General features: G+C 44.3%; 1 protein-coding gene across 2 annotated transcripts; it reads left to right on the top strand.

Moving 5' to 3' along the window:
- Positions 1-1628: 1628 nt before the first annotated feature.
- On the top strand, positions 1629-10790 carry LOC142424562 (MKI67 FHA domain-interacting nucleolar phosphoprotein-like). Of its 2 annotated transcripts, none has more exons than XM_075529880.1 (6): positions 1629-1815; positions 3082-3210; positions 4841-4949; positions 7505-7716; positions 9009-9074; positions 10327-10790. In XM_075529880.1, exons 1-6 carry the CDS (start codon positions 1711-1713, stop codon positions 10513-10515), a joined length of 810 nt encoding a protein of 269 aa, XP_075385995.1. In that variant the 5' UTR covers positions 1629-1710; the 3' UTR covers positions 10516-10790. The 2 variants fall into 2 exon arrangements, with proteins under 2 accessions (XP_075385995.1, XP_075385996.1); XM_075529881.1 differs by having other exon boundaries at positions 10310-10790.
- Positions 10791-11160: the final 370 nt, after the last annotated feature.

Below are 11160 nucleotides of genomic sequence, written 5' to 3'. Positions count from 1 at the left end.
AATCAATTTGACAGCATTATCAGATTCAGAGACAGGAGCATGGCTAACAGTGCCAGAGACAGAGGACATAGCAATGGACACCCCTTTGATGCTCTCACTCCCTTCCCTCCTCGCTTATCTTCTTTAGGGCCTGTCCATGCTGGGTCCCAACTAGACCCTACAGATGCATCAAACCAGACAACCAAACACTGCCATTGATTCATTTCAATTTATAGCCACCCTATAGGACAGGGTAGAACTGACCCCTATGGGTTTCCGAGGATGTAACTATTTAAGTAAAAAGCCCTGTCTTCTCCCGCAGAGCTGGTGTGGTTCTGAACAGCTGACCTTTCACTTAAAAGCCCAATGAGTAACCATTATGCCACCAGGAGATGCACATATGCACATGAAGTGGTTTTCCGCTATGTGGAGCTTAGAGTCTCTGGAAGCCTTCTAATGCTTGGGTGACTACGGTTGTTGTCAGGGGCCATTGAGCCGATTCGGACTCATAACCCACTGCCATTGAGTCATTTCTGACAGACAGTGACCCATCAGACAGAACAGGTTCGCCTCTTTGGGTTTCCAGGGCTATCAGTCTTTATGGGAGCAGCCAACCTCGAGTTTGTCTGGAGGATTGGCTACTGGAATTGAACTGCTAGCCTTGCAGTGAACAGTCCAACTCTTAGCAGAACTCCTTACAATGGAGATCAATCCTTGGTCTTAAATCCAGTTGCTTACATCCCAGGAGAGCCAGACTAACACACTTGGAAAATATCCAAGAAGATAATTTTGATTAAGGGGAAAATGTCTAAGATTGGGAGGAGAAAGGTCTTCTCATGATTGGCTATGAATGCAACTGATCAAAATCAAACTATATAACAAAACTGGAATGATTGGGTTAATCATAACATAATTAAACTTGACCATAACATATAGTTAAATGAGTTTGGAAACCTAGAAATGACTTTACGAAAGAATGTTAGAAAATAGCACATTGTAGCTAAAAAAACAAACTCCCCCAACCCAAAAAAAACCCTCACAGTTATCAAGTCCATTCCAATTCATGGCTACCCTTTAAGTCAGAGTCAAGGATGGCAAGACTTCGTCTTACATACTTTGGACATGTTGTCCGGAGAGACCAGTCCCTGGAGTAGTACATCATGCTTGGTTAAGTGGAGGGGAGCCAATAAAAGGAAGACCCTCAACGAGATGGATTGACACCATGGCTGAACCAATGGGCTCAGGCATAGAGAGAGTTGCAGGGATGAGGCAGGACCGCAGAGTTTCCTTCTGTCTGAGGGTCACTGTGGGTCCAACAGATTTGATGGTACCGAACCACAGTGGAAAACTGGGGGAAATGACTTCGGGTTTCAGATCCATAGAAATGTTTTATTGCTCTAAGAAAAAAACAAATGAAGGAATATTTCAGAAAAATCAAAGATATAGTTTTTGATGTTAGTTTTAATTCCCCCTTAAAACTATACAGCTACGAAATAAGGGTGAATGAGTAACCCCTGCCATTTGAAACATATGGAAGGGGTGCGGGACTGTACCACCAGGGGGCGCGCGAGCACCCTGGCCTGGGCTCAGAACAGCCCTGAGCATCGCCCAACCACACCTTTACTCCGCCCCCTAGGATCCCCGCCCCTTCCGCTTCCGCTTCGAAGGGGCTGATGGTCCTGTGTTTCTGTAGGCTCCTCGTGGAGCGTTACAACTAGGACCGACTGGGACATGGCGGGTTTTGATGGCCCCGCTAAGCCTCTGCTGTCGCTGAACCCGCAGGAACAGGCCAAGTTCCAGAAACAGGTGGCGCAGGTCCGCCGGCGCGCGGCCCAGGTGAGACGCCCGGCGGCCGGGTGGGGCGTGCCTCCATCCCGAGCTCCTGTCCCCTCGGCCCTCGGCGCCCGCCAGGCCTCTCCGGTCAGCGCCCGGCTGCGTGAGGGGTGGCCTTCCCGAGCGGGTGGAAGGGCCCCAGCGGGTGCCGCAGGCCACGGTGCCCGCGACGTGGGGCCTGGCGCGCGCGCCCGTGGGCCCGCTCTCTGGGAGTGATGGACAGATGCCGGAAGCGGGGTCACGGGAAACCTTGGCGAGTTAACTGGAATCTCCTGATCAGCAATTCGAAACCACTTGGCGCTCCGCAGGAGCAAGACAGGGTTTTCTCCGCCCGTAAGAAAGCGTTTCAGTCTCTGAAACTCACGGGGCAATTGTACCCTACCCGATAGGGTCGCTATGAGTTTTTGCGAGCAGAGGAAAAGAAGGCAGCTGGTGGGAATGGCCTCCCCAATGGAACGTAAATCGATCTGTTGCTCCGCCGCTGCGTTGCGGACCCCCCACCCTCCCCAACAATGGGGTTCTATGGGGCCTCACCGTTCCGAAGGCTCGTGTGCGGCGGTGGTGATTTTGAAATTCTAAAAGACCATGAGTGCCTGGTTCCATTTGCCGCTGACCGGGGCTCCTGACATCAAGGGTCTTTTAAAAAAATTATCGCACAAATACACGAGCTGGGGGGAAACATTGGCTTAAGGTAAATCCAGCCTGCTCCCTGTTTATGGCACGTAAGCTAAGACATGTTTTTTACATTTTCAAATGGTTGAAAAAAAAATATTTAGCGACAAGTGACAGTTAATATGAAATTCAAATTTTAGTATCAGTAAAGTAAATTGGACCCTTAAAAACAAATACATGGATGGAAGACTAAAAGGTCTTGTTATAAAACCTAAGCATAATAACTTGAGATGCAGGATACAAGTCTATTGCAAACGGTAGCAACTTCTCAAATTTCTTGGATTACTTGCAAATAAAATATTAAATAAAAAACCAAAGGGAACCTTTTTTGCAAAGTTCCTGGGCAGGGAATTTGAAATGACACGTTCAAGACTATTTGCTGATCCACTGATCCAGCCTTAGAGGTTTTAAGGCCTGACATCGGGCTGGCATATGAAACAAGCCAGTGGCCAGGGTGGTGGTTCCAGCGAGGACGTAGGCACAAAGTTGTAGGATGAAATACAGGGTAGTTCTTGGCATCTTTGTTGAACTAGGGGCAGGGTGTTGGAAGAGGATTTTTTTAAAAAATGTAACTATATTTACTTGATCTTTCTCTAGCAAGAGAAACTCACACCTGGAGTCGTGTATGTGGGTCACATACCGCGAGGCCTTTTCGAACCCCAGCTCAAGGCTTATTTCTCCCAGTTTGGTGCTGTTTCAAGACTCAAGTTGTCCAGAAGTAAAAAGGTAAACGTTTTAAAGTCGAATCCTTAGGGTTTCTTATTTTTCAGATGCCTCTGTATACCTGTGAAGGAGCCCTGGTAGCTGAGTGGGTTGCTAATTGGGCTGCTGATCTCAAGGATGGCAGTTCAAACCACCAGCTGCTCTGTAGGAGAACAAGAAGGCTTTAAGCTCCTGCCAAGAGTTTGTCTCAGAAGCCCCTAGAGGAGTTCTGCTCTGTCCTGTGGGGTCACTAGTCAGAACCCACTTGATTTGTTTGATAGAGACAGTTAACAGGGCATTGCCACCTATGCTCAATTTTCCAGCATTCTTGGAATTATTGGGTAATATATTAGTACAATACATACTCTCAAGTCCCTTTTCAGAGTTACTGTTTACAGTTGTGGTAAATTTACTGGTAGTTGGATTTCGCAGAATTTCCCATCCGCTCTTTCCTACTGAGAATTGGATTGTAAAATGGGTCTTTGGGCATTTTAATTTTTACCAGAATCTTCCCAGGAAGGTAACTGAGGGGGAAACGCAGATGTGAGCTTGTCTAGATTGCCGGTTTTGCCACTGCAAGAACTGGAAATGAGCCTCTTGATTCCCAGTCTGTTAAGCTATACAGGTTCTACCTGATTTCTCATCCAGAATCACATCTCCAGTTTTACTCTTTACTCAGAAAGTGATTGTTTAATACAAGATTGTAAAGTACTTTCAGCTGCTGCTAATTGCTAACATTTACTGAATACAGAAACAAACATCATATTGAGCTCTTGTGGATTGTTTCATATCTTTACAGCAAACCTTGGAGAATAGTTATTTTATTGCCTCCATTTTATAGAGTTGAAAACAGGCTCCGAGTGTTTAAATGATATCCAGGTAAATGTCAGAACAGGATCAAAATGTGCACATTTGGATTCCAGAACTCATGTGCTTATTACTATAAAAAAAATCAAAATGGCTATGGAATCAATTCTGTCTCATGGTGACCCCATAAGACAAGGTAAAGCTGCCCTGTGTGTTTCCGAGACTAACTCTTTACGGAAGTAGAAAGCCCCGTCTTTCTCCCATGGCGCTCGCTGGTGGTTTCTACCTGCTGATCTTAAGGTTAGCAGCCCAACAGGCTGTCATCAGGGCTCCTTGCTAAGATAGGTGGGCAATTCCACTGTACAGTGTGGGGTGCAGGTGAGAGCCCAGGATGTACTGTGTAGATCCTGGGCTCCCACCTGGGAAGGCAATGGGTAGGAGAAAGCACAGTACTTTACTGTTAGGAGCCACTGAGGGAATGTGGTTGGCTGCATCTTAATGTGAAGCTTCATACTATTCTCTGTATTAGAAGTATATGAATAATGTGACTACCATTGAAATGATGTGACTGCTAACCACAAGGTCACAATTCAAAACCACCAGCCTCTGCAGGAAAAGTCAGGCTTCCTACTCTTGTCAAGAGCCACAGTTTTGGAAACCCACAGGGACAGTTCTACCTGCCCCATCGAGTCACAGTGAGTTGGAATCAACTTAGTGACAGTTTGGTTTGGGGTTTTTAATGTTACTTGCTAGTTGGGAGAGTGTGTGTTATGTAAAGTAGTGGCTAAAATTTCATTTACTAATGCATCAAAATATGGCCTACATCTTGTGGCTTTTGCTGTTACAGACTGGAAATAGCAAAGGCTATGCCTTTGTGGAGTTTGAGTCAGATGATGTTGCCAAGATAGTTGCTGAGACAATGAACAACTACCTTTTTGGTGAAAGACTCTTGAAGTGTAAGTACTCTTCTTTGCGAGATTGAGTGATGCCTACAGCCGATTGATGGCTGGTGATTACCCTACTCCTTAGATGCCTTGCTTTTCTCTGGGTGAGTCTCTCAAGGACCAGTGTAAGAATGTAAGTGCATTTTCCAGGGAGCATAATTAGAAGTTAAAAATCTTCTGAGTTAAGAACTGCTAAGATAGAGTCGATAAGTAAATTTGGGGGCATATGAAAGAGCAGTTACCCATTCCCAGTGGAATAGGGGAAGGGGGTTACAGCCTGGGGGTTACAAAAAGGAGTCAGCCATGTGAAGAGGGCCGAATCTGGAGTTGGAAGCCTGAGGGGAGTGCTGAGTTGAAGCAGAAGTCGTCCGTAGGTCAAATTATTCAAAATCGAGTCACGCTCATTCATCCTGCAAGCCTGTGGGAGCCCCGTAACATTCTAGAAGGGCTATTAAGCTAGCTTTTTGCACTGAAGGAGACTCCATGAGGAGTGGAAGAGGAATGAGAACAAGAGTGGAGCGTGGTGGTGGTTCGTGCTCACAGTGGCCGTGAGTGCTCGATAGGGTTTTGTTCCTGTGCTGCTTTTATTTCTTGTAGATTTTTGTTTACATTCCCTCTTGGCTCTTTATTTTTGTTTAGCACTATATCCTTTTGTTCTTTTTTTATTGTTTGGTCTTCCATAGGTTTGATTTCACTCTTTCCACCATGCTTATTTGCATGAGTCATTATAGTTCTTCTCTTTTTGTGTCATGGTTTATTGAGGCACTGGAAGTTACAAGCGTGTTACCTTTCTTTGTTCTTCCCAGTATTTAGTGATAAACTCTTAGGCAGTCAGAGCCTTTCCTTACTGCTTTCTCTTCCTCTCTGATGGGTACTTCTCCCACTCTGCTTTTATTAGGACTTGACAGTTACAGGTTTTTTCCAGTTTGGACTGCCTCCTAAACACCCCAGAGAGTGCTTGCCTCCCAGGCAAGGTGTGTCAGCATTAACAACCTGTCTGTCATGGTGTGCAGTCTTCTGCATTCCCCCACTAGGCTCTTTCTGCAACCATGTTTTCAGTCAACAGGCATGCTGAGGGGTTAGCCGAGGCTTCTTGCCCCGCTCTGTGGGGTGGCTTCTATCTGAGATATCTGCCAGGGGAAACATGCAAACTTACCTCCCTGTCAGCATGAAAGGCACCTGGAGCTCTGCACGATTACTGCCTAGACATTTCTCTGATTTCAGCACCCCAGCAGCCCTGTGGTGATTGGAGGGGCAGTCGCCACTGCAGGACACCTTCAGTAGGAGTTTTTGTCAGTCTAGCAGCCAACCAGTTACCAGATGGGAAAGAGGTTGTCATAATATGAACAGACCCCCTGGGAGATTGCCTTGTCACTGGCAGGCATCCCACCCCCAATGCTTTCAGTGTTGGTTCTGGGTAGTACTTTTACACAAGACACTAGCGCACGGCAGCCTCAGTGCCAGCCCGACGTAGGGACGGCAGGTAATCCTGAACCAGCTCTTTGGGATACCGATATTGTTGGTTTCAGAGACCTGAGCAGACTCCACTGAAGGAAGACATTAGCCGTTCCTACCAGCCTTGTAGCTAGCAGTGATTGGGTTGGGGGAGTGCTGGCCCAGTCTAAACACACCTCTGGGGAGGTCTGCATTGTTGGATTTTATAGCAGAACCTTGGAGCTCTGGTCCTTAGCACAGATGGGCTAATAGAGATGCGGGCACTTTAATAAGGCCGCTTCCCCAGTTCACATCTACCAGCATGTATTGGAGGAAGGGCAAGGACAGGGATGGTACAAAAGTTGAATTTCCTGCTTCATGCTATTTATTGATTAGTTGGTTCTTACCTGCCTGCAGTTCCCTGCTGTTACCCTCTGCTCCCTGATTCAGAATTCCTTAAAGCAGAACAGCTCGTCCTCATTGTGTTTGATGTGGAGAGAGTACGAATGATGATCTCCTAGTGTGTTCACGTTTGTGGCCTTTTGGAAGCTTATCTCTAGGCCTGTTTTCCCAGGCACCTTGGTGGGTCTGAACTGCCAGTATTTCAACTAATAGTAGACAATTTATGGTTTGCACCACCCAGGTACTTGTAGATTAGACATTAGTCCCCGATCAGTGGCTAGTTCCTGCAAACAGAGCCGTCCTGATCCCAGGGTCTCCAGAGGCAGAGTGCCCACACCCCACCTGCCTGTGCTCAGGCATGAGGCTGATAAAACAGCATCTCTGTTCCAGCATCTCTTGATCTCAACAGCTTGGCTGAGATAAAGATAAAACCACACCCTTAATCCTGAGTTGTGCCAGAAAGAAGTAAGCCAGGTTGGCAGTGTCCAACTGTCGTGTGTGAAGTGAATGCTGTGTCTTCTCTGATTTCTAAGAAATAGTAAGAAGAGTTCTGAACCCAAATTTAGTGGCTTCTTCTATAACCCTTAATTCCATTGTATTAATAAAAGATTAACTACATTTATTGTAGTTATCTCTGGGGAATCGCACTGAAGTAAACATTAACACCCCCCCCCCCTCACCTTCCCACTTGGTTGAAAACTCTTTTTCTTGTTTATATTTTTTTAATATAGGTGATTTTATGCCACCTGAAAAAGTCCATGAAGAGCTTTTCAAAGACTGGGATATTCCATTTTCAAAGCCATCCCATCCAGCAGTGAAACGGTACAATAAGAAACGAACACTTCCGGAAAAGCTACGCATGGAGAAGCGATTTAAGGACAAAGAAAAATTGCTCAGGAAGAAGTTAGCTAAAAAAGGGATAGTTTATAGTTTCCCTCTATTGGTAAATATTCTTTAATGAAATGTTTTATTGTGGGGAGAATTTTTAAAATTATTTATTCTTTACATTTTATTAGGGGCTCATACAACTCTTATCACAATCCATACATATACATACATCAATTGTATAAAGCACATCCGTACATTCTTTGCCCTAATCATTTTCAAAGCATTTGCTCTCCACTTAAGCCCTTTGAATCAGGTCCTCTTTTTTCCCCTCCCTCCCTGCTTCCCCCTCCTTCATAAGCCCTTGATAATTTATAGATTGTTATTTTGTCATATCTTGCCCTATCCGGAGTCTCCCCCCCCCCCTTCTCTGCTTTGTCTTCTAGGGAGGAGGTCACATGTAGATCCCTGTAATCGGTTCCCCCTTTCCAACCCACTCACCCTCCACTCTCCCAGCATCGCCCCTCACACCCCTGGTCCTGTTGGTATCATCCACCCTGGATTCCCTGTGTCTCCAGCTCCCATATGCACCAGTGTACAACCTCTGCCCCATCCAGTCTGTGGGGAGGATTTTACCTACTATTTGTAACCTGGGGTTACCATGAGTCATAAGCAGCTCATTAGCAAACAATAACATGTAACATACAGAAGAGCCATTACACAGCATCTGTGTTCTATATGATTAAGAGTTACCTAGGCTTATCACATGCAGGTTTTGACAAATATGTGAAATGTTGGTCTACATTGTAGGTTCTTCTAAAACTTTATCAGCAGATCTTACCATCTCCATTATTCAAAAGAAGGAAATCCTGAGATCACTTGCCTGTTTTGCAAAGCTTATGATCTGATTTTAAGTTGTTTGACATGAAAACACCATTGAACCCAAACTATCGAATGGTGGTGTTGCCAGAATTAATGAGGGTGGTTTACTTAGTGCTACGTTACAAACCTTGGGCCCTAATTGGCCTTGTGCATTGTTTGGAAGCTGGGATAGTAAGGTTTGAAAACAGGCACCTAAGAACTGCCTTCCCTGGAGCTTGATTTTGAAAGGCAGGCCTGCTTCACTGCCAGGGCTTCCCCAGAATAAGCCGCCTGGGTATCCTCCCGCTCACACTCTTCTAGGCTCCCCTTCTTGATTCAGTTTGTAAGTGCCAGTTTGAACTGTCTTCTTTGCTTGTCCCCTTTTGCCTGTTTTTGCTTTAATTTTAACTACACTGGATTCGTCAGTTTAGTTTTTAAATCTAAATGTTCACTTAAGGAGATTTTACCAATAAGGGTATATGAGAATATATCAGCTAAAAAAAGTAAAGATTTGATGCTACAGGTGTCTAATTTCTTTGTTTATTTAAGGTTTTACCGAAAAAGAAAAACCAAAATGTTTCAAACAGTGATCTTCAGAACTCTATGAATAGCCAGGTAAATTACTTATAATATTGCATGTTAGAAAAATGTGCAGGTTCATAGTGTCTTAAAATTTATTTAAGGTTTTGCTAATGATGGAAGGAAAATAAAACAGATTTTGGGTACTTGTAGCACTCCTGAGAATTCCCAAAATAACCAGATAAAATTGTCTCCCTTATTCTGGGCACAGGTATAGAAATAATGTGATTATTTACCACACAGCTAAGTTTTCAGGTTCAATCACGACTTGTGACACTTCCATTAAGCCCTTACTGGTGATACATGGGCCATAGAGAGCTGAGCAAAGGTTATTTTGAGATTATTATCATTTTTACCTTTTCGCAGTGGGAAATAAGGTTTACCACAATTTATATAAATGTTAGATTGGAATTTTTTGCTCAGAACTCTGATGGAGCATAATTGTAATCCAATCCACTTTAAAATTCCGTACAAAGTTTAACCTGTTTGTAGGTAATCCCGAGTGTGGCTCGGGGTACATGGTAGCTGTCAGGAGTCACACTCGGGATGACACTGCAGAGAAGTCCCTTAACTGCTCCCGGTCCAGTGGTGTCCTCCGCTGTGATCGCAGAGCGATCTGACTTCCTTGTTCGCTTCCATTCCAGTTCGTTCTCTGCATGCAGTGTCACCGCATGGGGATGCAACTGGGTGGGAAATTCAAAACTGCAAGTCTAATAGAGGCATACATAAACACAGTGAGGATTACATTGTATCAAAGCAAATCACCTCAGATTTGTCCATCGATCAGTCTCCAGTGCCCTGCTTGCCCTTTTGCTGTCATTTGGAAAATTTTTTGCCTGGAAATTTTTTGTCCATGGCATTAAAAAAAGTGTCACTTTAGTACAAAAGGAGTTTTTGACAGAATTGAGCAATACATTGATTACGTTATTGAAAAAATTATATTGTGTTTACATTATATTTATGATTTTTGTGTATTAACATTTACCATACCTGGAATGTCTACTAGAGAGATTAAAATGAGTAATTTCTTAAGAATTACAGGCCTACAATATAAAACGAATTTTATGCAAACCAATGTACTGCTTTGGGTACAAAATTACATAATTAGACCGCCACGGATGTTAGTGTGCTCATTAACAGTGCGGTTGTATCACCAAAAGATACTTAAGCCTGAAATCACTCAATAAACTTATAAAAGTAGAGGGTGATGGGAATGTGATATTTGTGGGCTAGTCATTCCTAGTCTCACCCCACATTTATGTGCTAAATAGAATCTTGTTGAATCCAGGACTCCACGCCAGTTTGTACACCATCATATTTGGAAAGGCGAAAGTCTGAAGTGGCTGAGTTGAATGATGACGAAGATCCTGAAATCATTCTCAAACAGCCTGCAGTTGATGTCAAGGAAGAAATTCAAGAGACGCAACCCCCACCTGCAAAGTCAGGGAGAAAGAGAAAACGGAAAAGCAAACAGTGACTCTGAATGCATTCTGTAGCTTTTGTAAAACGTGCAGTTTTGGTATTAGGTCTGGGTGCAATAAGATGCAGACATTGGCACAATTTTTTAAGGACAAGGACTGTCCAAGTAAACAGGTAACTGTTCACCTCCCTTTGCTGAAATACAGGGCTCTGGCCATGGCCTGCTCCTGCTGCCTCTTCAGCCTGCTGATTTTGCGGTCTTGATATTTCAGAGTTCTCTGTAACTTATATTCAAACAGTGACCAGCAAATAAACTTCCTACCATCATTTTAATGCAAGTGAAACAAGTATTTTTTATTCTGCCTTGATGCCTTGAAATGTGCTTTTGCATTAAAACCAAAGAAACCCACGTCATTTCAGTCTCATGGTGACGCTGTAGCGGGTTTCCAAGGTTGTACATTTTGGACGGAATGAACATTTTCATTCCTGGGAGTGGCTGGTGGGTTTGAACTGCTGGTTAGCTACTCTAAATTTGTTTGTGGAAACTTCAAAAAGCTTGTGGGGAAAAGCCCGTTTTTCCACGAACCACAAAGATTCCTCCTAAGAACATCAGCCAGTAATTGCTCCATCTTCATATGGTGAAGCTTGGACTAGCCCCAGTATACAGTCGCCGATTGAGGCAGAGAGCAGAGTGTGCTCTTGG

The sequence above is a fragment of the Tenrec ecaudatus genome, chromosome 13 (genome assembly GCF_050624435.1).
Source record: "Tenrec ecaudatus isolate mTenEca1 chromosome 13, mTenEca1.hap1, whole genome shotgun sequence".
Lineage (NCBI taxonomy): Eukaryota > Metazoa > Chordata > Mammalia > Afrosoricida > Tenrecidae > Tenrec > Tenrec ecaudatus.
This window is presented reverse-complemented; position numbering and strand designations above follow the sequence as displayed.